At 37.3% G+C, this 27,332-nt stretch overlaps 1 protein-coding gene across 8 annotated transcripts in view; it reads right to left on the reverse strand.

Moving 5' to 3' along the window:
- The window catches only part of RIF1 (replication timing regulatory factor 1), a 50,808-nt gene extending 29,258 nt beyond the window's left edge, over nt 1-21,550 (reverse strand). For 4 of the 8 annotated variants that reach the window (XM_081141687.1, XM_081141688.1, XM_081141691.1 and 1 more), the window contains exons 1-15: nt 21,198-21,281; nt 20,906-21,022; nt 20,152-20,230; nt 16,865-16,961; nt 15,529-15,656; nt 15,343-15,437; nt 14,309-14,498; nt 12,679-12,771; nt 7,216-7,354; nt 5,047-5,198; nt 3,678-3,795; nt 2,626-2,799; nt 2,105-2,215; nt 1,366-1,428; nt 842-942 (exon numbers count right to left, since the gene is read on the reverse strand). In XM_081141687.1, the coding sequence (XP_080997813.1) occupies nt 842-942; nt 1,366-1,428; nt 2,105-2,215; nt 2,626-2,799; nt 3,678-3,795; nt 5,047-5,198; nt 7,216-7,354; nt 12,679-12,771; nt 14,309-14,498; nt 15,343-15,437; nt 15,529-15,656; nt 16,865-16,961; nt 20,152-20,230; nt 20,906-21,022; nt 21,198-21,223 (1,683 nt within the window). In that variant the 5' untranslated portion in view covers nt 21,224-21,281. Of the gene's footprint in view, nt 1-841; nt 943-1,365; nt 1,429-2,104; nt 2,216-2,625; nt 2,800-3,677; nt 3,796-5,046; nt 5,199-7,215; nt 7,355-12,678; nt 12,772-14,308; nt 14,499-15,342; nt 15,438-15,528; nt 15,657-16,864; nt 16,962-20,151; nt 20,231-20,905; nt 21,023-21,197; nt 21,282-21,409 lie in introns of those variants that run through there. The other 4 variants (XM_081141689.1, XM_081141690.1, XM_081141693.1 and 1 more) reach the window with 4 other exon arrangements.
- Nucleotides 21,551-27,332: the final 5,782 nt, after the last annotated feature.

Below are 27,332 nucleotides of genomic sequence, written 5' to 3' on the forward strand. Positions count from 1 at the left end.
CCAGAGCCCTTGCTATTAATCACTGTGCTCTACTGCCATAGATACTTCCACAACACATACAGGAAACAGACTCAGAATTTATGTAAGGGTATAGTTTGCTCCATCTGCAGCTTATTTGGGAGAAGATTCACTAATATAAAAAAATGCGTCTAATTACCTTTTTAATTCTCTACTATATAGGATAAAAGAGATGTTTAATATCAAGGTCATTATGTTGGTTAAAAAGATTTCATTTAATGCTCTGGCCAGTGTGGCTCAGTTGGTTGGAGCGTCATCCTGTACAGTGAAGTGTGGTGGGCTCGATTCCCAGTCAGGGCACATAAGGGGTTGCAGGTTCAATCCCCCCGGCATATGTGGGAGGCAACCAATCGAAGTTTATCTCTCACAATGTTTCCACTCTCCCTTCCTTTCTCTAAAATCAATGAAAAACATCCTTGGGTGAGATTTTTTTTTAAAAGGGTTCATTTAAAACACAAAAGCTCTACAAGATTACCATATTTTCTTAAGTGTATAAAGTAACAATTAGTGGAGCTTAGCAATCTTGTCATAAAATTAGCGTTCATTTGAGTTTCTTCAATTGAAGTATTATGTCCTTTACCTCATGTTCTCTGTGTAGCTTTTCCTTTTTCTTATCACAATGTAAGATTTTTATAGTTGTTGTTATAGCCATTTACTTCATTCTGGCTTCAAATGACTCTTACATCAATGGAATAGCATTTATCACAGGGCCAAACTCCTGATTAATACTTGATATGTTTTCCCAATTCCTGATCTGTGCAAGTATCTTTGATATAAACTTCAATTCCAGAGCGTAGTTCCAGCATATTGGTAATGTACTTACCAGTGTTTTTGATAGAGGAAATACTTCCGATTTCACTATGGCTTCCAAAGATTTTAATAAGAGGGTCAAAACCTCAGAACCTGGTCTCTCTTTTTTGTTTCCTATGAACAAGAAAGAGGAGGGATGTATTTTTAGGGTTAAAATATACATTTAAGAGAGCTATGAAAATTAATCTTTTACTAAATCAAAAAGGTGCTTTGTGCCCTGGTTGGTGTGGCTCAGTTGGTTGAGTGTCATCCCATGCACCGAGGTTGCTGGTCTAATTTCTGATCAGGACATGTGCCCAGGTCTTGGGCCTGATCCCAGGTAGGGGTCACGCAGGAGGCAGCCGGTGAATTTTTCTCCCCCCCCCCCCCTTCCTCTCTCTGTAAAATCAATGAAAACATGTATTTTTTAAGAAGTGCTTTGTTAAATAGTCTGGAAGCTATACTTCAAAAAATTATTTTAAAATGAATTCTATATATAAAAGTCAAATAACTCACTGAGTGCTATAAAAATCATTTGATTGGTATTATGGTGCTTACCTGATTCAATAACTGACTTCACCAAGTTAATCAGCTCCTTCCAAATAGAACTAACAACTGCATCTGTCAAAATAAAATGGAAAGTTCTTCAGAACAAAGTAGATACGACTATAATGGCACCCCTCATTCTTATACTAAAGAAATTGAGCAATACTTAATTTAGAATATAATTCTCCTTATAATATTCAACTCTGTAATCAGTTCATAAAACACTGCCACCTTATTTTTGTTAAAAGCAAAACATGTTTTTGTTTTTTCTAAGGGACTGTATGATATTAACACTGGGTCATCTAACTATGGTTAATTCTTTTCTTTCTTTCCCTTCACCTGTACTTTCTGTATTGAAGATCTTAAAATTTTGAGACAAGAAAAAAACTATGATCAGGATACCTGAAAACCACTAGAAAAAAATTTCCCAAGCCAATTAAATAACAGTTTTATTTATGACATTTCTTCTCTTCATTTGACAAGCTATTGAACACAGGAGTTTAGGTGTAGATGCTGGTGCAACAGAGCCTGGGTTTGAATCACATTTCTACCACTTACTACGTGACTTTGCAGGAGTTATTTACTTCTCAAAACAATGGAGTATCTGCAAAACTGACTAACACAAAAGATTACTGTGAGGATTAAATGAATTATATCTTACAGCACAATCTAGTCAACAGATGACACTATATAAATATTTCCTATTTTATTTTCTTTTTGAAAAATAATTTTTAAAACTTCTCTTATTTACCAGAAGCATCTTTTCCAACTGCAACAAAGCTATCATGAACAGCAGTTATAAGTGTATTCGCATATTTGGAAAAAAAAGAAGAGTTGCTGATTAACGGATGTTCGAGAGGCTCTAGAATAAAAAAAGAGACAATTGTGTAAAACAAAGCTTTAGTAATTAAACTTCTCAATATATAAAATTTTAGGTGGTCTGACATGATTTCTATTAAAAAAAACTTATACTTATTTCATAATTACAAAACATTTTTATTAAACTGTATTTGCCTTAAATGCATACTATCTATAAATTTCAGTTCTAAATTCCAATTACACACAATTTTTGCAAATAATATCTACCTAAATTTTAATGCTATTGGTAGACAGGCTCATTTAAAGTTTTTCAGAAACACATGTTAAAAATAAATGAACTAAAACAACTTCAAACTCATTTCTAAAATCATCCCAGTACCAATTGAATTACCCCAATGGACTGTATTCTAAACTGTTTTAATAACTGAAATTATTTTTAAAACAATTAAATACCTAAGCTCAGTACAAGTTTGTTTTCCTTAGCAAAACTCAAAACTTCAGGACCCAACAAAAAATGAAGTATCATTTCAAGTCCTAAAAGTTGAATAGAGGGGATTGTGGCCATTGCACCAAAATTCGAACTCAAGTTCATCCGGGTGGTTACAGAGGCTCCATATGGGGAAGCACCTTTAAAGCAAAAAAATAAGTTATGTAAGCTTAAATTATTTGCCCAAATGAATATATTGGTTACTTCCTTCCAATGAAATGTACCTTCAAATGTAAATAGTGTGTTTCTCAAATAAGAGTTGAAAATTTTTGTTTAAAACCCAGAGAGTTCCAATTAAATAATATTACTAGGTTAAGCACAAGATTAGTGTTACATACCATTTAAATTAATATAATTCTCGGGCACTAATCCATACTGTGAATTATTATTATGCAGGCATTCCTTAAATATAAAAATCTGGCTCAGAACAGCTAACAGAAAATAATAATAGCGAATAATTTTCTTTCAATGTTGTATATGCTAAGCCACATTTCTTACATCTGTTATGATCTGTTTTTAATAATGTCTCTAAAATTGTGGATCTGAAACAAACACAAGAGTCCATAATGCACCTCACATTATATACTGGGAAAAGGCTGATCTTTCCCAACTACAATAATAAGCATTAACACAGAAAACATAATCAATTATATGTAATGGCCCAGCCATCTTGGCTCAGTGGATGAGCATCGACCTATGATCCAGGAGACTGAGGTTCGATTCCTGGTGAGGGCACATGCCCAGGTTGTGGGCTTGATCCCCAGAAGGGGGCATACAGGAGGCAGCCAATCAATGACCCTCTCTCATCACTGATGTTTCTATTTCTCTCCCTTCCTCTCTCTGAAATCAATTTTTTTAAAAAATTTTAAAAAAAGAAAAAAAAAGAATATGTAATGGACTTTGTGATAGGGGGGCCAAAATTATGAAGTTCCTCCATTTTATGCGAAGAACACTGAACAAAGCCTTCCATCAACGCAATTTTTTAAGAAGATAAAAAACAAGTATGTCTACCTCTTACCTTTGTGTTGAGGGGTCATAGGGTTTAAGCCTGCAGAAGTAGCTACACGAGATGAACTGCCCTGAGGTGAAGCATTAGCGTCAATGCTTATTGTGCTTTGAATTAGAGGCACACAAACCTATTGGGGTAATAATAAAAGGACATCTGTAAACTGCATAATTTTCATATCTTTAAAAGAGCCTTGCATAATAGAGTTGAATTTCTTTAGGAAGCAGTCCAAATTCTTTTAATATGTTGAATTTTATGGGCTGTTTCTATGCACAAGCTAAAAACTGAAATTTGGAAAAGTGAAAATTTTTATTAAACTGTATTTTCCCTTAAATGCATACTACCTATAAGTTTCAGTTCTAAATTCTAAATTATACACAAATAGTTTTTGCAAATAACATCTGAGTTTTAATGCTATTGGCAGACAGACTCATTTTAAGCTTTTCAGAAATACATGCTAAAAATATATGAACTAAGACAACTTCAAACTCATTTCTAAGACCATTCCAGCACCAAATCTAGCCAGTGAGAATAAATTATGCCAATGAATGTGTGGGACAACTGGGTAAGGATAGCCTAATAGGACGTTACAATGGTAGAACTTTGAAAAATTATGATCCCAATTACATACTACTATATCAATGTCCAATTTTAATTAGTTCATCTTCTACCAAGTTTAAAAGCCTTAATATATTAAAAACTAAATTTTTTTTTAAACTTGCTAAAAAATTCAAGTATATTTAAAGTCTCCCTTTCCAAGAATACACTCAACTGCTTATCAGATATTTACATAAACTAGAAGGACTACAGCTCCAAAAGTAAAATGTACTTGAAAATCCAGGATAAGCAATAAAAAAGATGAAAGTTATCACACCTGTCCTTCTTTACTTAACTATAAAAAAAATTCAGAAACAAAGGATGGGATTAACTGCAAAAACAAAGAAGTACAGATAAGATTAAGCCTGTGTCTAAATGCCCAGAAGGATATCAAAATCTAAAGAAATTTGTAAAATCATTTGCAACAATATTGAAAAGCTATGATGAGATTTAAATGACTGGCTATCACTAAGTAGCCTAGAAAAAGGAAACAAAAAATAAGAATTAATCCAATTTTGTTATCTGCCCAGTACAGGACTTGATTTCAATTTTAGTAATGTTGACTCTACTCACAATTATATCCTAAGCCCTATGAAATTCCTTTTTAAAGATCTTCATGTCTCTAAAAAATAGATATTTGAGTGTTTGCTGATTTAAACGGCTTTAGAGGCTCCATTGCATGCAAGTAGAGAATATCCTTTAAGTGAAAAATAACACTAAAAGGCTAGATTTAAGAACACATTAATAAAACACAAAATATTATACTCAACACTTATTACGTTACCTGTTCAAAATTAGCAGGAAGATGACGTCCAAGTCTCAATATTAAATACCACCAGACTTCTAGTTTTGTTAGTGCTAGAGCTTCTGTTCTCACGTGGATGGAACTCAAAGGCTGCATTAACAACTTTAGTCTTTTCGCACTACATAGTATTTCTTAAAAGAAAATGAAATAAGCACCCAGGTAAAAACAATTAAAAGCAAAAGATTAAACTTTAAGAATGAGTATGCAAGTCTTTTTTTTTTTTTTACCATAGCAAGTGAGTCACTTTTAAAAAAAATTTTTTAATCAACAGCCGCTCCTGTTTCACCCTAAATTTTCACCTGACAAACGAACTGCAGTACATCTAGACCAGAACACTTAAGAAGGCAATCAAAAAAGGAGCAAGTGCTATTTATTAAATACTGTGTGCAAGGGGTGATTTTGCCATCAAGGGACATTAGGCAATGTCTAAAATATTTTGGGTTGTCACAACTTGAGAGGCCAGAGTGTGGAGAATGCTCCTGGCATCTAGGTGAGGTGCATTCAGAAATGATGCTAAACTTTCTACAATATACAGCAGTCCTCCACAACAAACTGTCTAGCTCAATATTCCAAAACGTTGAGAAACTGTCCAAACTGCTTTGGTATTCTTATTATCCCCATTTTACAGGAATATTTTTTATATTCTGTCAAAAACTGTTATTTTTAAATTTTGCTAATTTATTTTATCAAGCATTATAACTCTTATTGTCATTAGATTTTGGACACCTAAAGCTACAATAATAATCAGATTACTAAAATTCAGTATAAAATTAAATCCAATTCTTTAAACAAAATATTTACATCAGAAGTGTATAGTGTGTGAGTGTGACTGGGAATACATAAAAAAGTCTGTGATCAAGTAACTTAACAAAAAGACTTAAAAAGGGCTTTGAAATATCTGTCAAGCCATGTATTTGGTGAGATGACACTCATCAATGTTTTTTACAACTATTTTGCCATTTAGCTTTCAATTAACTTCTCTATAATAAGAAAATAAAGTCAGAGCTCTGTGAGAACAAATCCTGTAACTACTCAAGAGGGCAGTTCAACAATAAAACCCCTATAGCAGAGATTGCCAACTGCTATACCATAATCCATTTTCTTTTAGTTACAAGACCTGCTTTCACTCATGACAATGATGAGTGCCCAATTTTGATTTCATCTAGTCTCCTGTTTAGCCATTTCTAGCCAATGAGATTTAAGTGGCAATGTATGAGGAATTTCTACAATTCTCATTATAGATAGCCAGCTCAACTGAGTTCATTTCTACTCTCTGCCTTCCCTCTTTCCTGTAGTCTACAACGAAGGCACACTGTAGATGACAGAATAGAAAGCCAGGCACTTGATTCCTCAATGACTGCCTAGATCTATACCAGTCATAGACTTTCTAGCTCTGGACTTACTTTAGCTTCTTTAAGTCACTCCTATTTTATGCTGTAACACTCAACCATATATAATGCCAACAGATTTAGTCCTGAACATTAATAAGCTCATGCTGATAGTTCCTAAGCAACATCAAAAAGTGATGTTTCCAATTCTAACTGGTGCCTAGAAATGCACTTTTACCAATATGTTCAATAAAAGTAATTATAGTTAATGTAAATAATCACCTTATAAAACACAATAAAAGGAAAGGATTAAGTCTTTGGTAGGAAAAAAATAGGAGAAAAAAAAAAAAATCAATCTACTTGATTATACCTATGATTAATTACCCAGTTAGACAGGTATACATACTGACCATTTTTGGGCTAAATATTCTTCTTCATGTATATATCAAACACCTTCACTGGGATAACAGGATGTTGAGGTTAAGGAAAGTCAAAAGGAATCATTTATATATATTAATGTTAACCTACTATTAGGTACAGTTCTAAAGGTCCCGAAAGACCAAAATTCATCAGTCACTGATATGTTCATTCACTCCATAACAATCACACTGGTTTTCTAACATCTATTGGCCATGTGACCTTTGATAAATGACTTAATCTCTCCAAAATAGTAGCAATACTTAGTATCTCAAGTCCATTGTGATGAGTAAATGAGATAGGTGAAGTGCTCAACTAAGTGTTGGCATGTACTAAGAAAGCCACAAATGGCATCCTGTCACTTTTTGAACATTAATATTCAAAATTTTTAAATATTACTTACCAGGATTTAATGCAAAATTATCTATTAAACTCTTCCAAGCAATAAAAGCTATTTTTTTAATTATGGGTGCTCCACTACGAAATCCCAGTTCTTCCAACTGTAATAGAGAATTAATGAAACTCCCACTTCGATGTAAGGTCTAAAAAGGAAAAATCATTAAGTTATTTTAATACTTCAAACAATACAAAAGGCACTAGTATCATTCACTAGTCTAATTCATTCAGTTTGAGCTATGTAAAAGTCTTAAGAATTAAAAATTTTTAAAGTACCAATTTCTGTATGCATATTCAGAATTCAAGATCACAAAATATAAAGCTCCGTGAAGCAAATAATACATAAAGCATTTCTAAAACATTAGACAAAATTAGAAAGGTAAGATAAATACCAAATTTTACCAATATAATACCAAAAAGGGAATACCTATATGAAAAAAATACAATATTAAAGAAAAAATAAGAAATGTTAAACCCTGAAACTAATAAAAAATCTTTTGAAATATAGTAAATAAAATAGGCAAGAAAAACAATTAAGGACAAGTAAACATGCATCCTAAAAAATACACAAAAAGATAAAATATTAACAGTCATAGGTGGCTATAAACCATATATAATCTAAACAGAATATAAACAATAACAGGAAAAAACTGTTTTTAAAATCACAAGAAATTCTTAAGAAAGCTCCTAGAGCTAATGAAATTAATTCAACAATGTCTGAGTACAAGATCAACACCTGAAAATCATGCCCAGCTGGGTGTGGCTCAACGGTTGAGCATCTACCTAGGACCCAGGAAATTTCGGTTTGAATCCCAGTCAGGGTGCATGCCCAAATTTGGGCTTGATCCCCAGTTGGGGGCGAGCAGGAGGCAGCCAATCAATGACTCTCATCATTGATGTTTCTCTCTCCCTCTCCCTTAAATCAATAAAGATGTATTTACAAAAAACAAAACAAACCAAAAAAAACCACACCTGAAAATCAGTTATATTTCAGCAACAATCTAACAAGGAAGCTAGCTAGGAAAGCAATTTCATTTACAATAGCACCTAAAAGAATTAAAGACTTTTTAGAAATAAATCTAATCAAGAAAGTGAATGAGTTGCACACTAAAAGCTACAAAGCATTGCAGAAATTTAAAGACACTTAATATTTACTATCATTAAAATATCAATACTACCCAAAGCAATCTACAGATTTAACTCAATCTCCATCAAAATTCCAACTGCCTTTTTCACAGGGGGGGGGGAAAAAATCCAATCCTCAGATTCAATATGGAATTGCAAAAACCCTCAAATAGCCAAAACAATTCTGAAAAATAAAGCTGGAGGACTTTGCACTTCCTTGACTCCTACACTACTACAAAACTACAGTAATTAAAACTTACAGTAGTGACATAAGAACACAGAATAAAACAGAAGTCCCCAAATAAATCCTTCCATATACTGTCAATTGACATTTTACAAATGTGTCTAGACCTTTCAATAAGAAAAAGTCTATTCGACAAATGGCGCTGAGAAAAATGAAATATCCACATGCAAAACTGAAGCTGGACCCCTGCCTTATATACAAAAATAAATTCAAAATGGATCAAAGATGAAAACATACAAACCAAAACTATAAAGCTCCTAGAAGGAAAAGATTAATGTACTGATTTGGCAACAACTTCATGAATATGACACCAAAAGCACAGAAAACAAAATAAAAAGGTTATCTATTTACCTAATTTATATGTACTTCATCAAGTTTAGTTTTTATGCATCAAACGATACTATCAAGAAAGCAAAGACAACCAACAGAATGGGGAAAAATATTTGCAAATCATGTCTGATAAGGAATCAATATCCAGAATAAAGAACTACAACTTAACAACAAAAACCAAACCACCCAATTTAAAAATGCACAAAGCTCGGGTTACAGGACAGCACAGGAAATACAGTCAATGATACTGTAGTAACTATGTATGGTGCCAGGTGGGTACTTGAGACACCGAGGGAGGCAGAATCACAATGTAAAACATGGTTTTATCAGTTTTAACTAATACAAAATAATATTGAATGTAAACTATAATGACAAAATTAAAATAGTAAGTACTACTTTCATAGCAAAACCTAGAAAAAGTGAATTAGAAATTTAAGAAAATAATAACAAGACAAAAATAAAGGCTTTCTTGTGTGAGTTGTGTGGAGTCAGCTCCTGGATCTCTGAGATCCAAAAAATTTAGGGCTTCTTTACCAAACAATCTGGCAGCCATCACCATGCCACAAAACAATATACTGAGCTACTACCATAAACACTATGGGTAACACTGGGATTATTATGAGAAGGAAAGTTGAGGGGCTCATAAATGCTCAAAGACATGACTGGTCTGAGGGCTAAGCTCTAAGATAAATAGGACCACATAAAGAAAAGAAAGAGCCCAGCTGGTGTGGTTTAGTGGATTGAGCATTGTCCCATGCATCAAGCGGCCAACATTCGATTCCAAGTTCAGAGCACATGCCCGGGTTTCGAGCTTGATCCCCAGTAGGAAATCGTGCAGGAGGCAGCTGACAGATGTGACCCTTTTCGATGATTCTCTCTCTCTGTCTCTCCCCCCTCGAACTCTAAAAAAAATTTTTAAAAAATCAATGATTAAAAAACAGAAATTGCAGCTACTTTCCCATTTCAATTTGAAAACTTAAAAAAAAAAGAAAAAACTATAAGATGCATAAAAAGAGAAACACCAAACAAAAGAATGATGAAAAGACTCCATAGGAAATAGAACCTGCCATTCTGCTGGACACAGAGAACAGTCCCAAGGTTATTTTGAGTACTATCAAATAAAAACGAAAGAAAGGAGAACCCTCTGCCCAAGGTTCATAGCCATGGAGATGCACAAATATTGTTATTTGAACAGGAAACAGACAGGAAAATGCATGAAAGAAGTTGGTTATTAAAAGCTGCTGAAAACGGCTTTATCTAAAACCCATCTAAATATGAAAGATTCCTTAAGCCAATGGACTTACATTTCAGTAAGGCCGTGTAATTCGTAACTGAAAGTCATCTTTTGCTTGTCAATACATAGTGTACAGGAAAATCCCTCATCCCCACTATAAAAAACTTAGGGTATTACTACCAATACTGTCACTGAGGTGAATGTGGGCAAGTTGGGCCTTCTGACACAAGGAAGCAAGGTTATTTAGGGGAAATATGCTTAAGTTACTAACAATCCTGAAAACAATGGATGGATGCATAAAGACAGTCTTACTGGCTTGTCAGCTGTTTCAAACAAGAAACTCCTTGTAATTACTGAAGACTACAATCCAGCCAGGAAAACCACCATTACTATGTGTCTGAATACTACCCAAGTCTTCCATGTCCAGAATCAAGAGAACTACTTATCACATTGCAAAGAAACATTAAAATGGCCCAGTTTTACAAAAAACAAACATTTTCCTGGAATGGCTATAGCAAAAAGCGGGAAAGTGGCAAGTTCTAACAAGGATGTGGAGAAATGTGAATGCTCGTGCATTATTGGTAGGAGGGTACAATGATGCAGCCACTAGAGTTTGCAGGTTTCTCTATAAAGCAATGGAATTGTAGTATGTGCTACAATATGGCTTGACCTTGAAAAAAATGAGGCTTACTTAGTGAAATAATACACAGAAGGGCAAATAGTGTACAATTGCACTTATATTGAGTACCTAGAATTAGCAAATCCATAGAGACAGAATGTAGAAGTTACCAGGGGCTGGAAGGAAAGGATAAGAGGGAATAATTGCTTAACATGTAGAGTCTGTGTTGGGGATAATAAAGTTTTGGGTATAAATAGTGATTTTTACACAACCTGTGAATGTATTTAATGCCACTGAACTATATAGCACTTAGGATGGTTATAAGTACTATATTTATTTATCACAATAAAGAAAAACACACCCCCTTCTCTCAAGAAAACCAGGCTTACAGAAAGAACATAGTCAAGTCTCATTATTCACCATAGTAATCATCTTGAACACTGTATTAAGGAACACTGAGCCATCACTCCTAGTAAAAATGCAGAGTTAGGTTCCTGGGAGCCTCTGGTAACATTTGCATTAACCAATCAATACACAACTTTGTTTTATGTTTATTAAACAGTCATGCACTGCTTAACAACAGGGATATGTTCTGAGAAATACACCAGGCAATTCTGTTGTTGCGCAAACATCAGAGTATACTTACACAAACCTAGATGGTATAGCCTACTGCACACCTAGGCTATATAGTATAGTCAGCTTCTTGGCTACATACCTGCACAGCGTGCTACTGTACAAAACATGAGGTTAAATCAAGCACAGGAAAAAATGATGCAATCAAGAGATGAGGTAAGCCCTAGATGTATGAGGTTGCTGAAAGGGTAACACAGCACAGTATTTTACAGCAAAGTTTTTGTTAATAGGTAGAAAGAGTACACTCTAAAATTGTTAAATATAGGACAGTAAATATATTAGCCAGTAAGTCATTTGTTACCATTATCAAATATTACATCCCGTACATAATTGTATGTGATATACTTTTAAGCAACTGACAATGCAGGTTTGTTTACACCAGCACCACCACGAACATGTGATATCACTAGTCAACAGGAATTCTCAGCTCCATTACAATCTTATGGGACCACCATTGTATATGCAGTCTGCTGTTGACCTAAACACTGTTAGGCAGTGCACAACTGTGTATCGCTAATTCACTAACACTGAACTCATTGCCAACAGTATAATAACTCAGGTCTGAACAGAGCTTATCTGACACCCATACTTTCTCCATGGGACTTATCAGCCTTCTTATACTTAGGAACCATAGGCAGCCCTTCAACACTATGCTTGGGGGCCATTAAACAATGCAATCATCACGAAAAAGCACAAAATGCGAAAAATGTGGCACTACATGGGTCATGAAAAGGACATTTGTTTAAAGGATATAAAAAGCTCAAGCAAAATAGAGAGCATAACCTTATTCATGGTCAGCTGGGAACAAATGCACTGGGGGACAATTTTTTTTTGCCACCCAGCACATCTGTTATACACGCTGGTAGTTAAGTTTAGGAAATTATACAGCACAAGTACTGATGTTGGGTTTACATATAAATTTTAGTGAGCAGGTAAATTTGCATATATGGTAAATGAATAATAAGGATCGACTGACTATACTATGTAAATAAAGTTAAGAAATGAATGCCTGGCCAGGAATGGCTCAGGGGTTGAGCATCGACCTAGGATCCAGGCAATCGGGGTTCAATTCCCCATCTGGGCATGTGCCCGGGTTGCAGGCTCGATCCCCAGTTGGGGTATGCAGGAGGCAGCCGATCAATGACTCCTTCATCATTGATGTTTCTCTCTCTCTCTCCCTCTCCTTTCCCCTCTCTGAAATCAATAAAGATATATTAAAAGAAAAAAGAAAGAAATGAAAAGCTGTGACATGTAAAACTGAACTATTCTTTAGATGTGGACTTACCTTCCCAAGAAGTTTGACAAACAAAGGCCATAATTTTAAAACATAAGTCTCATTTTTACTCATAAATAGCTTGTGGAGTTCTGAAAGTAATTTCTGCAAACAAAAGCAAAAATATTTACCAGAAGGACTCTTGGAAAGAAAAAAATATGCAGTATCAAATTGGCTGATTGTCTCAGCCAAATAACTTTACCCAGTTTTATCAGGAAAACTTTTATAGCAAAGCTGAGAGTTTTATAATAAATGTCCAAATATAAATAATCATTAACATTTTACTATGCTTTTCTAATCACAATCTGGCAATTCTTGCATCCATTAACACAGCTTAATTTTTTCTACCAATATTCTTTTCCCTAAAAACTTCACCATTTATACTATTAATTAGAGTTCAAATGACAATGTTTTAGCTCCTCACTATGATAACTGTAAAAATATATTAATGGCTTCATGGATAACTGACTGAGAAAATTTTAGTTCAAATTTATAAAGAATTTTAAACATGCTCTTAAAAATTAATAAACTTATCAGAATAAAAAACTTGCAAAGACAAGGGAGATACTTCATTTGACTCCGAACACTACCATGAAATAACTTAAAAATGAACAAAACTGCCAGGTCTTAGAATCTGGAAACCTCCCTCACTGTCTGGATTACTGCAGTATGTCCTAACTAGTTTCCCTGCTCCTACCCAATCCCCTTTAGAGTGTATTCTCAACAGAGGCAGAGAGATCCCTTTAAAACCCAAGTCAGTACGTATACCACTCTTAGACTCAAAACCTTCAAATACGGTTTTCTGTAGAACCCAGTCTTACAATGACCCCCAATGTGATTTGGCTCTCTATTTCTCTGAAATCATCTCCTACTCCTCACCCTCATGAACTTCGCTTATACTGCCCCAGAGTTCGCTGAACACAACCATCAGAGCAGGGCCATTTGCTGTCATGGTTCCTCCAAAGAGCTATCTCCTGTACCACCTTCAAATCACTGTTCAAATACCAGTTTTTTTCTTCCCTGATACTTCACCCTTCCTCTCCAATGACACTCTCATCTAGTCCCTGCTGTTCTCCACAATGTTCTTCACTTAATCTACTACATACTTTATATCTCTACCACTAGAAAATAAGCTCCAGAAGTTCCTTTTGTTCACTGGTATATTCAGTGTCTAAAACACCCAGCATATAATAGGTGTTCAAGAAATACATGTTTCAAGAACAAAGTTTGAAAAACCTAAAACCTGGGGGAAAAAATAATAACTTTAGGAAATTTTACACAGTTGATGCACTTATGTGCATTAAATTTATATCCATTGGGATTATGCTACAACCACCCAAATAACACTGAAATCAGTATTTCCCTTTCCCAGAAATGCAATCCCTTTCAATCACCATTCACTAGGGATGGAGTAAAATGCCTGGATCATAGTAACACTGAATAGACAGTTCCCTTCCTTACTGTAGTGTAGGAGCAGTATGCCTACACTAACTTAAGCAATTCTTTGTTTTAATTCAAAGAGGAATTGCCTAGATCACAGTACAATTATACCAATATGAGCCCTAAGCAGAACCTTACAATGCAGTATTCAAAAAATCCTGATACACACACAAAAAAAATCCTGATAGAAAGTAATACGTACGGTAGTCATAAGCTGCTCTGTGATAGAGGCTATTTCTTGTTGTTTCTGAAGCAACAACGGCATTCCCATCTCTAGAGCAGTCGCTCCCCGCAAATGTACCTTTTGGGCTGAATGAACAACTAAAGGTATGACCAGTTTTGCCCATCTAATTGACTCTTCTCCCATTTGAACTGGGGCTTGTTCAATTAGCCTGTAATAGAGAAATCAATTAATAAATTATTTTGGCCTCACCCTTTACATCTAAACTACCAGGAAAATAAGCAGCAGATGAAGAAATAAGCACAGTATGGTCCATTCATTGTAGAATATGTACATATATGTACACACACAAAAAAGATCTAATTTTTACTGGCTAACTTTTAGATTTCTGTATTATTATAAGTTTTTAAAATAAGAACACCACATTTTGTCTTTTAAAATTTTTTAAATACTAATTATTTTTATACAATTAAGTTCAATATTTTTATAGGACAACCAGAGAACTGTGATATAATGTGAGCATCAATCAGGGCATCAGAACATTAAGTAGTTAGAGCAAACAGCTCAACTACTAAAGAAAACTTTAAAACAAAGGTAATACAAAGCATATCAACGAAGAGCGTGCTGATAGCATGCCCACTAAAAAGAGCAGGGATGGGAAGGAAGAAAGTAAGAGATTTTCTTGTTCTGCCATCTCCTGCTAGGCACTGCTAATGACATCCTAAACTGTAACTCACTTGGGAGTCTATACTACTTTTCAAACTCCTGCAAAAGCTTTAACAGGAATAATTTTTAAACCCAGAATTGTGTTAGCAGCAGCAGCCTAACCAAGACTTTATTTTTAAGACTACCTCGGTAAAAATAAACAAAGGCATACTAACTTAAACACATCTAGTTCCTTTCCTTCCTGTTACTTTTTCTTGAGACTTTGTCTAGAAGACATTTCCCTCTTTTAATGTCTAACTCATAATCAAGCCCCAAAAGTCCACTCCTAAAAGTAAATTCTAAGTTTCCTAAAACTATTCTTCCAATTTGCAGAGCATCCAAATTCATACCTTATGATGACATTTAATGCTTCATAATCAACAACAGCAGAATGCATCTCTCCTCTATTAAACACTATTTCTAGTGAATCAATTATACTGGGTACCTAAAAGACAAAACAAAATAAATACAAACCAAGTAAGCCTGAATTTTTTAAATGGCATGTAGCTAAGAAGACATATAAAAACTATACTCACTACTTTGCCAATAACTTCAGTGGGAAACGTCTGCTTGGATAGCACCCAAAGTGCCCTAGTACGTACATTTTTGTCTGAACTCTTAACAATATCATTCAATTTTGAAAGCAGTTCTTGCATACTTTCCTCTGAAAAACAAGCAGCTTTCATTATGTGCAATAGTTTACATCCTTTAAAACGTCAAATACAAAAATAGAAAAAAAATTAAATGCATATCCAAGAGAAGGACCAGAAACCAATAGCGATAGTAAACTGCTTCCCATAACACAAAAATAGGTAAGATGGTTTATTTAGAAAACAGTAGACTCTAGATCAGATATTCTGAGCAATTAAAATAATTTTATAGGTATCATCAGTAGGTTTGAACATACAACATAATTTTTGGCAAGATGTTATGAACCCTACATCTCTGCCTCAAAATGAACTACTTCAGATTGCTAAGATTTCTATACAGGGTGGGGCAAAAGTAGGTTTACAGTTGTGACTGTGAAACAGTTTATTCTTGTATTATTTATTATTATATTATTTTCCATGCAAACGATTGTAAACCTACTTTTGATCCACCCTGTATATTAAAAAGAGCAGAGACTTTTCCCTCAGAAAAAAAGATAACTTTATGACTTTATTCCCTAATTCCTTATTTCCCTTCTCTAAAATTATCTCCTAGGTTTCCTTTACCATGTCAAACTGCTACCTTTACGGTAACAAGATTAGTTGAAAACATAGAAAGCATCAGTCTTATGTTTTCATTACCACCTTTAGTTCCAAATTATCCCACTTACCACTATGTAAAAACTTTTCAATTCAACATATTCCTTAGTGTATATGCTTATACAAAAGAGAAGACCAACTAAATTAACTTTTAAAGCAGATAAGCGTTTACAAAGGAGAGTTCAGGTTTCATAGCAATTATTTATAAATAAGCTTATTTTCTTTTAGAGCAAATTTTATAATTATCTAAGAACTATGTCTAAAGGAAAAAAAACTTTCCGATGATAATCTAAACTATGTTATGAGCCCTGGACAGTGTGGCTCAGTTGGTTGAGCACTGTCCCATGCACCAAAAGGTCACTGGTTTGAGTCCCAGTCAGGGCACATACCCAGAATGCGGGTTAGATTCCCCGGCCAGGCTGCACATATGAGGCAACCGATCCATGTTTCTCACATAAATGTTTCTCTCACCCTTCCTCTCTAAAACAAACAAAAAAAATTAAAAAAAATTTTTAAAAACTAAAAACTATGTTATGAATCTAACAGAGGTTAACAATACTTTTCACAACATCAGAGTATATACTTATAAACTCTTAAAATATTAAGTCTTAATAAATTTAACTACCTGATAATCCTGAGGTAATCTTGGGATTATATAAGCAAAACCCCAAGGCCTGTAGAGCAGCACAACTGAGCTCTGAGTTTTGACTGGAAATGTGAGTCTACAAAATACAAACACATACTTGTTACAAATGAGTACAATTGTGAATCGATATTTAGAGAGCAAAATTTGATTAAAAAGCAAAACTACATTTTAATGGAATCAATCAATAAATCTTTGAAAGTAGATGAAATAAGATCAGGAGCCCATGTATACAGCTTGGCAAAGAAAGAGAGAAACTAGATAAAGATCAACTAAATAAAGAATAGTTTTCTTGGCCCTGGCCCGGTAGCTCAGTTGGTAAGAGCACTGTCCCGATATGCCAAGGCTGTGGGTTCGACCTCCAGTCAGGGCACATACAAGAAGCAACCAATGAATGCATAAATAAGTGGAACAAATCGATGTCTCTCCTTTCTTTCCTCTGTGGAACATCACTTTGTTCCACAAAGGGTAAGCAAAAGCTGACATCCTTGCATTACCATGGAGTGACACCTCTAAAACAAGGGTAAGGGTGTGGAATGAAGCATTTACTGAGTATCTGAAGTGCTAGGAGCTTTAAACATTATCTCAATCTTTTTAAAAACATCCCTACTTCACAGACAGAATTTGAATCTATGTCCATCTGGAATTCAAAGCCCAACCCATATTATGTATGTAAAAGCTATAAAATCCCAAGCTTGTAAAATACAGGGTGTTCCCCCAAGAATGTATACACTTTAACTACGGATAGCTCACCTGATGTTTCAGATTTAACCCATTAGAATTAATAATGGGTTAAGTGTATACATTTTTGGGGACATCCTGTATATTCCCCCAACGCTATGTTACCTGAAACCCTGTGTTTTTCCTATTCCAAACTGATTTATGTTCAAATCCCTCTATTTCTCTGAATCAGATATCCAAGGAGACTTCTGATATTTGTTACTCTTGAGCAGGAAGAATAAATGTTAGTAGCAAATATATGAACAGGGACTTCCCTGGGACATCTTTTATAATTAATCAAACCAAACAACATAAAAATCAAACCCTGGGGCATAAGGGATATTAAAGAAATTTATTCAAACACAAATAGATGAAGTCTTATACCCTTAAGACTTTGAAAGCTACCACTAGATCTCCTGGATAATAGCTAGCATGTAACTAACCAACTTTAATACATATTGCCTGAAAGGTTTCCTTAAGTGCTGTGTCTTGCCTGGCTAATATGACTCAGTGGTTGAGTGCTGACCCAGGAACCAAGAGGTCACTGGTTTGATATCCTATCAGGGCACATGCCTGGGTTGCGGGCTCAATCCCCAGTAGGGGGGCATGCGGAAGGCAGCTGATTGATGATAATATTTCTCTCTCTCTCTCTCCCCATCTCCCATCCTCTCTAAAAATCAATAAAAACTTTTTAAGTGGCGTGTCTTATCTTCAAGAATGTTGTGGATTCTTAGAAATAATATTAGCGGAATTCTAAACAGTAACACATTTTGCCTACTATGATTCCTGTTCTAAAGGAATTTACATATCCTTTTAGTGCTTAGTAATTCACACAAAGCTTCTGTTGACTGTCCTATCAGTACATATTGTACTCACCCAGGTGTTTCTAAATATAGTTAAGTTATAAGGGAGTCAAAAGTTGTATGTGGATTTTTCACTGCCAAGGGGAAGAGGGGCGTGGTGCCTCTAACCGGAGTTGTTCAGAGTCAACAGTAATTATTCATTAGGCATTTTAGTTACAAACCCTATTTACAAACTGCAACTTGACTCGAACTGCGTGCAATTGAGTTCCTGACAGTACACGTTGTCAAGTACTAAATATATAAAGATGCATCTTTTTATCACATCAAATACAGTCTTGTGCAGCTTGACAACGGGTATGTTCCAAGAAATGCATCATTAGGCAATTCTGTCACTGTGCAATCATCATAGAGCACACTTACACAAATCTAGATGGTACAGCCTACTGCACACCTACGCTATATGGTATAGCCTGTTGCTTCTAGGCTACAAGCCTGTACAAAACATGAAATTAAATCTAACACAAGAGAAAATGATGCAGTCAAGAGATGTGGTAAGGGATATATGAAGGTGCTGCCAGGGTAACACAGCATACTGCTTTACAGTAAACTTTTTCTATTAAGTAGAAAGAGTACACTAGAAAATAATTATTAAAAAGTATAGTCTAGTAAATACATAAATCAGAAAGTCATTATCAAATATATGTACCGTACATAACTGTATGTGATATACTTTTACAGTACTGGCAGCACAGTAGTTTGTTTATACCAGCATACCACAAACAGGAGAGTAAGACGTTGCGGTTTTTCAGCTCCATTTTAATCTTATGGGACCACTGTAGTATACTGGGCTGGTCCAAGTTGTTGACCAAATCATTATGCAGAGCATGATTATACTACTGGAATGTGGAACTTGACAAAGAAAAGTGGGACAATAAATAATACCACTAATATTTTGTAATAATACTATTAATGTCTTGAACTAATTGCTAAAGTAAGCTCCTGCTTACATGAAAAAAAGGCACTGATCACTGTAACAGGATACGTAAGTAGACAGAACCTAAAAGGCCTCAACATTTAGCCAGAAATCAAGCTAAAACGTACAAGGAATATTTTGATGGAATACTTCTATTTAAAAACACAAAAACAAGATCATAAAAACGAGAACACAATGGGACTTTGGAGATTGAGTTCAACCTCTTAATTCTAAAAACAAGAAAATTCAAAGTTAAGTGTTAAAGGAGGTCACAAAGCCACAGTGTACTCAAGTGAGGACAGGAACATAGGTCTTCAAGTTTGAGGTTAAACTACATCACAAACCTATAAACAAGCAGTACAGATAACCTTAATAAGGGTTTTTAACCAAGCAAGAGTAGCAAAAACTAAGGGCGTGTGACCATAAATAAAAACACCAAAACCAAAATTATAGAATCATTACTTAGGAGTACATTCCTACAAAAAGGAGATAAGACAGATTAAATAATCTGCTGATTACTGCTCTTAAATTAAGAGTTAAGGTTTTGGATTCAAATGGTCTTGGGCAACTTTAGGCAAATTAAATCAATCTTCTGCAAAGTGGGGACTAAAGAGTAATTTCATTGGGACCTGTTAGATTAGGTGAGAGAAAACTATAAAGTAATTGAGAGTACTATGATCTGCTTTTATTTAAATTCAAAGTTTTTATGAGTAAACTGGTAAAACTTTTCCCCACAAATAAAATATTACTTAATACGCAGCAGAAACACATACCTTTAAAACTTCATATAGCTGAGGAAGTTTTTTCTCAATTTCTATAATGACTTCTTTTCCATCTTCTCCAGTAATACGGCTTAAAAGCAGAGATAAAGTTTATGTTAGAATTCTGGCAAATTAACTTGACCTAGTGCTTAAAATACAGAAGTACAGAATTCAACATACAGCTGAAGCAAATTAAGAAATCCTCAGAATTCCTTTCCCACCCAGTATACAAATTCCGACAGTTTTACTACGGGAAGAGGAAACTGAGAAACCTATCCCCTTAGCAACAAATTTACTATATCATTTTATTCCAGTGGTTATCCTCTCTCAATTTCCCCAGTCACTACAGAAAATTCAGTGATTTTTCTGGGGGGGAGAAGAAATATTACGAAGCATTTGCAATTAAAACAAAACTCGAGTTCCTGCTCTCGATTAAAAAACCAATTCTGGGTGGCCACCCCGTCCCAACACGGACGCGACTTACCCCGAAACCCACTCCTCCAGCGTGCCCACTTCCAAAGCAACTTTTTTTACATTCTTAGACGGCAAGACGCGGGAGCGGACTTCCTCATTCCCCACACCCCCCGCAGGCGAGGCAGCAGGGCCCGGGACCCGCTGGGCACGCACCCCCCACCCCGCGCCCCCCGCGCCCTCCCAGCGGGTTCACTTTCCAACGCGCACCTCGCCTGGCGCGCCGCACCCCAGCTGCGTTCTCCCCAAGAGCCGCCGGAACGCCCCATCCCTGCTCCCCGCGGGCCTCACTCACCTTGTCAGAGCGAGGTAAGCGTCCGTCTGCTCTCCACCGGAGGCGGAATGGTCTTCCAGAGTCTCCAAGAGCGGGGCGACTGGGCTCTGTCCCCCCCGGGCCGTCATGTTGGCCACCCTGAGGCACCGACCGGAAAAGGAGAAAATCCAGGGACCCATGGAAACAGCCCCGCGCCGGCCCGGGCTGACCCCGGACCCAGGACCCCGGGCCCCAGACCCGCGCGCCCGCCCCGGGCCTCCCAGTCCCCCCGACCACGTCCACACACCCCGGTGCACTAACGCTCGGCCCTAACCTCCTCCTGCGCCCCGCAACCCGCATCCAGGCCCACAGCGCTCCGTCTCGCGTCCTCTCCCGCCACCACTTTTCCCGGGCAGCTTTCAACAGGGGGAGGAGACCGGCGTGGGGCGGGAGAAGCCGGGAGTAAAGGCGTCTCACCGCGAGGGGGCGGAGGGGGCGCCCGGCCGAGGGATCCCCGGGGCCTAGCGCGGTGACCCCGACACTCACCTCCACGAATGAAGATCAGGACTACGTCGTCTCCGCCGCTGCCCGCACCACAGGGAGGCAGGCCAGCCTCGACTTTCCCGGCGTGGGCTGTTTACTCACGCGTGTAGCCCGCTCCTCCCCAAACCAAGATGGCGGCGGGCCGGGCGCAGGAGCGCGCGCGCGAGCAGGCTGCGCGGCGGAGCCCCGAGCGGGTCCGACGGGCTGCGGCGCGCCGAGGGCATCGATCGCGCCCGCCCCGCCCCCCGCCGCTCGGCCGCGCCGCGGGGCTGGAGGGCTCTGGCCCGCCTCTCACCAGCGAGGGACTCGAAATCCAAAGTGTTGGTGAATCCCGCCAGTCGCCGGACTAAATGTAACGGGCGCTCAGGCTGTCTTCGAACTCCGAGTGTAATGCTTGTTGCAGTATTAGCAAGAACTCATTTGGCCAGAGGACGTAACTCTCCTGCGTGTAGGTTGGTGTAGATCCCGACCCTGGCTCGGCGTGACCTTCGCGAGCTCCCAACCTTCCGACGCCTCGGTTTCCTCCTCCGTGAGACAGGGGCAATAACAGCACCACCGCGGGCAGAAGTGAAGCTAGGGAAGGAGAGAGGCCAACCGTTCTCAAGTGCACATGACAAAGGCCTGAAGATATTCCTCATTAAACTGCTGATTTCTGGGCCCCACCCTTCCCCTAGACATTGTGATTCAGTCGATTTCGGTAGCTCCCAAGGTCCGCATTCTTTTAGGCCCCAGGTGTGCAAGGGGGGGGTCTTGGCTGGGACTTCACACCTGGAGAAACTGCAGTACACCCTTAAAGAAAGTCTGTTTGTACTATTAAGATAGTAAGATTCCCTCTTCATAGGCCTCTGAGCACTCTCCGCAGCGCACAGGATTGTATTCACTTTAATTTTTTTTTTTTTTTATCGATGATTTTAGAGAGAGAAAAAACATGGATTTGTTGTTCCATTTATGCATTCGTTGGTTGATTCTTCTATGTGCCCTGCAGGGGATCGAACCCACAACTTTGGATTATGGCGGTCACGCTCTAACCAACTAAGCTACCCATCCAGGGCTGTGTGCATGTTAAGCCAGGCTCCCTAAGTCCAGCAGCAACAGGCCCTTGGGCTCTGGCCTCCTGGTTCAGGCATCTGGCTTGAGCCTCCGCTTACCCACACAGAGTACAACTATCAGCTCCAGAATTCGGGGCTGTTTTGCCCTCCTCTGTGTTATTTGCACCTAGCAAAGTGTCTGCCAAGCCAAGCACTCGATACATGTTTCTTAAATGAAAAAATAAAGGAAGAGAGGGAAGGGGACATACACGTTCCTGTGAGCCAAGCTATAGACGTTCCATGGGTGCCGTTGCAGCACTTAAGGTGTATGTTTGCAAAAAGGAAGCCTGCATGTGGTCACCGTTATTTCCTGCCTTACCTCCACTTAAACCAGGTTCTGACCAGTCTATCAGGATCTCTAGCTTTCCTGTGTCTTTGAAGGTCTATGTTGTTCCTTTTTTGTTGTTTAGAACATTAATTCAGTTTTTCACGTGTGAGAAATAAGAGTCAACTGAAGTCACGCCGTTTTAAGAAATCTTTCCCTCTACGCCCCCCCCACCCCCCATGGAGAACAAATTCTTCTACCTCCATCGGAGATAGCTCTTTGTAACAGATCTCCTTATTTTACTATTGTTTGGCTACTTACCTCTACAGCGGCAGAGTAGACGATTAGCCTGAGGGGAATTAGTTCTAACCACCATCTCAATCAGTGCTCCTCCCTGTTCTTTGGTATTTTCTGAGTCTGATCTAAAGTGCTAAGAGATTGCAGTCAAGACAAATCCTCTTCTACCCAGACCCTTCCAACCAGACAATCCTTCACAATCCTTCCAACCAGATTGCTACTCCCAAACTTCACTTTTATAGAAATTCTGGAGCCACCACCATGGATTTGGTCGCACTGAGCAATACATCCATAGCATCTGGCACTCAAATAGATTTTGAATTAATTTGTCTATGTATTAATTCATCTATCTTTTCATCTAGTTAAGACAGGTCAGTAAACCGGGACAAGCAGAATAAGAAAACTGAGACTATCATTAAACAGCAGTTTGCAACCATCTAGTAAATCCTATCTTCCCTAAACCAAGGACACTTAAGAGTAAATGGTTTGCATTTCTCCTCCCCAACCAGAGGGTAAATAGCTTAAATCACGGTTCTCAAGGAGATAGCAGAAATCCCATTAGTGCAATTTGCCAACCACGCCCAAAGATAGAGGAAGTTATGAGAATAAACCTCATTTGGTACATTGGCATAAAGCCGATGAATATTCTTTTAAGATCCTCCCCTAAGACCACCCCTAAACTCCCAGCCTTTAAAGCCTCTCAAAACAAAGGCCCCAGTGCTAACTTTCCCTCTAAGGAGCATGCCTCCACCCCTCTTACTCTGCTTTCCCCTACAGACATGCATCTCCTAAACTCTAAGGGACCTGAAGAGGCTTGCAACCAGGGCAGCAATGGGCAGCAGCAGTTCATCCCAGGCAAATCCCCTGAACCTATCCCCAAGGCCCTCTTTTCTCTGACTTCTTAGTGAGCCAAAGCAGATCAGCCTAGGCTCATTTCCCCAGTCCTTTCTTATTTCATTGTCCTCAGCTTTAATAAACATCCTCTAAAATTCACCTGGACTCAACTTGTGAAATTTTTCCTGCACAAAGTCAAGAGCCCTCACATTTACCAGACCCACTCAGGGCTAGGTCCCCTGTCTGGTAACATAGTTGTTCAACTAATACATAATTTCTATCTCCTTTGCCTTTCAAAGCTTATATTTCTTTTTCTCCTCAGAATATCTTCAGGAGTAAAAGCCTTATACTTTCAATCCAATACTCCTTTCTAACTTCCCCATTCTTGTCTTTAACCACACATCAAATATCTCACAGCAAATATCGTCTATAATCATGCCTATCAGACTGCTTTCTCCTACTTTCCCTATAGCCAATCAGCAATAATTTAATATTATATTTCTCTCTCTTTCTTCCTCTCTCTCTCTAGTGGAAGTGAGAGGGAGAAAGAAACAAAGATGTGAGAGCAGAATGTTGATGGGCTGCCTCCTGCACGCCACCTATCGGGAATCTAGCCCAAAACCTGGAAATCCAGCTAGCAAACTTTTGGTGTATAGGACAACGCCCAACCCACTGAGCCACACCTATATTTCTCGAAGTTTGGTTCCAGGATCATTGTATCAGAATCACAAGGGAGCTTCTTTATATGTAAATTTCTAGGCCATACTGTCAGACCTAATGAACCAGAAGTTCCAGGGCAAACCCAGCAATCTGAAATTTTAGTATGCACTCCAAGCCGAGTGATTCTTTTCAGTTTGAAAGTTTGAGATTCCTACTGTGCTCAAGGTACAAATTTTCATTAACATTAAAGGATAGCTCTTAACTATTAATTTTATTTGTATTTGGAACACAGTTCTTTCTGTTTTTGAAAGAACCCACCTATGTACAGCAGAAATCCGTATCTATATCTCAAAACATATGGAGAGAAAACAAAATCTTTTAGAAGCTCGGGAGCTAGAAAAATAATTTAAACTGACAGCCCGAGGAGCCAAAAGGGAAAGTGACTCATTGTGACGCTTCAGACCTTTGCGGAAAAAGGATGTGATCACGAATTTAGGAAATTAGTCCAGTTTGAATTCATCACCAGGCAGACTCATGGGCAGGATTAAATGCCCTACTTTTCTTGATCACTGGGTTAGGAAAAAATTTTTGAAACTGTCCATTCTAGCAAACTAATGTAATTGAAAATTTTAAATCCTCTAAATGTACTATTGATAGAACAGAATTTTGACCTAAATTTGTAAGCTTGGTTGTCTGCTTTCATATGATACTGGTGGAAGGATAAACCAGTACAGCCTCTACAAAGGACATTTGCAGTATTTATCAAAATTAAAAATTCTCAAAGTCTTGAATGTAAAAATTCCCCTTCTAGATAATTATTCTACAAATATACTCATTCATGTGCAAAGTAAAGTATGGAGGCTGTTATCTTAAAAATAAAAAGGCCTTTCAGAGTAAGAGGCAAGCAAACATTTGTTTGAGATCAATAAGAATAGCTATTTGGGAATCATTCATTCAGGCAGAAGCCCATACAATGTTCCATTAGGAGACAAAGGCAAAGGGTATTTATGAGAAAGGGAAGGCAAACAATTATATGAATAGAAGAAAGGCATTTCTACTGGTGCAGATAACGTAATAAAGTAACGCTAATTCTAAAAGATATTTTTATTTTTCAGTCTGGTAGTCATCTGTCCAGTTGTCATAATAACTGCTTTCTTGTTATCTTTGCAGAACAGTCCTTTGGAGTACAGTGTTGCCGTAGGCCCAGACCAAAGGTTATTTTGCCCTGTTTTAACATTCCAAAGGTTTGAGACATAAGATGTGCAGGGCAATTCCTCTGGCAGCTGCGTTTTAAAGTGGCTCCATTTATATTATTTTGACGAGACTTTTGTTCATTGTAGAATTGCTTGTAAAGAAAAGATTAGAAACAATTAATGCGGGCATGTTAAATAGATTATGGTACATCTTTACTGAATAATACCATGCAGCCATCTATGTAATAATATATAGTGGCATTCAAAATATATTTAATGGGGGGAAAAAGTTTTACTAAAGAAACCAGATCTTTTTTAGAGAAGTGGCTAATTCCAGGGCTGCGATGGAGAAAATATAAGAAAAACCTGAAATATTTTTGTGTGCCAGAAAGTAAACAAGTGCTTAAAAAATGATGGGCAGCCCAGGCCAGGCAGTTCAATTGGTTAGAGCATTGTCCCCATATGCCAATATTGTGGGTTCAATCCCCAGTCAGGGCACATGTACGAATCAACCAATGAATGCATCAACAGTGGAACATCAAATTGATGTTTCTCTCTCAAATCAATGAAACAGTAATTTTTTTTTTTTTTAAATGATTGGAACATGTTAAAAGGACTCAGGAGCCAGCTTGAAGGGCTCTCACTGACTGAATCTGGAACAATGGAGTATAAATCATTGAATAAAAATATAAATGAACCTTCTCTGCTTTTGCTCAGTGGTTAGAGCTTTGGACCTTGGACTGAAGGGTCCTGGATTTGATTCCAGCCAATGGCAGGCTCCACCCCTGACCTGGGTCAGGGCGCTTGCAGGAGGCAAGCAATCAATGTGTCTAAGGTCAGCAAGGCATGAAAGAGATCTTAATTCAGCTTTGAAATTTTTTTGAATAAAAAAGAAAATACACTACATAAAGCAATTACATAAAACTTTTTTTAAAAGTTAGACGAAGATTCAAAATTGTTAACATAAATAAAACTACAAAATAGACTTCAGGAAACTTTCAAACAGTGGTCTGGGTTACATTCAGTATCTTAAGTAAAGGGAGCCTTAGTGTCTCTTTTTATAAATGGACTCAAACCTGACTTAGGGGATTTAATAAAATAAAATAAAATAATAACTAAATTTAAAATGTGAAATTGCCAGGTTAGAAAATATTGAATATGTGGCTTAACATTGCCAGATAGCTTTGAAAAATAAAAAGATAGAAAGTAGTATGTTTTATGGCTCTGTAGATAAAATATCCCAAAGTGTCTCTGTTCCCTAAGATGTGATAACTTACATGTAAGGATATTTGTAAAAACAGCAAGCAGAAGGGTCATTAAACTACATACCACACTGGCTAAAAAACATAACTATCCAGAAAAATCTATCCAGTGATACAGCTCCAAGGTAGACAAGAAAACCCAGCAATTGCCAATTCTTTTTTTTTTTCTTTTTTGTATTTCCCAAGGGGAACAAAACAGCTTTCTTATTTGTATAGGTATCATTTATTTACCATTAGTTCCATCTCTATATTATAGTAAACATTTAAGTTGTCTAAAAAGCAAGAAGAAAGACAACTTGACTTTGCATTAAAAAGAAAACAAGAAAA

This window comes from Miniopterus schreibersii, assembly GCF_964146895.1.
Source record: "Miniopterus schreibersii genome assembly, chromosome: 7".
In the NCBI taxonomy this organism is placed as follows: domain Eukaryota; kingdom Metazoa; phylum Chordata; class Mammalia; order Chiroptera; family Miniopteridae; genus Miniopterus; species Miniopterus schreibersii.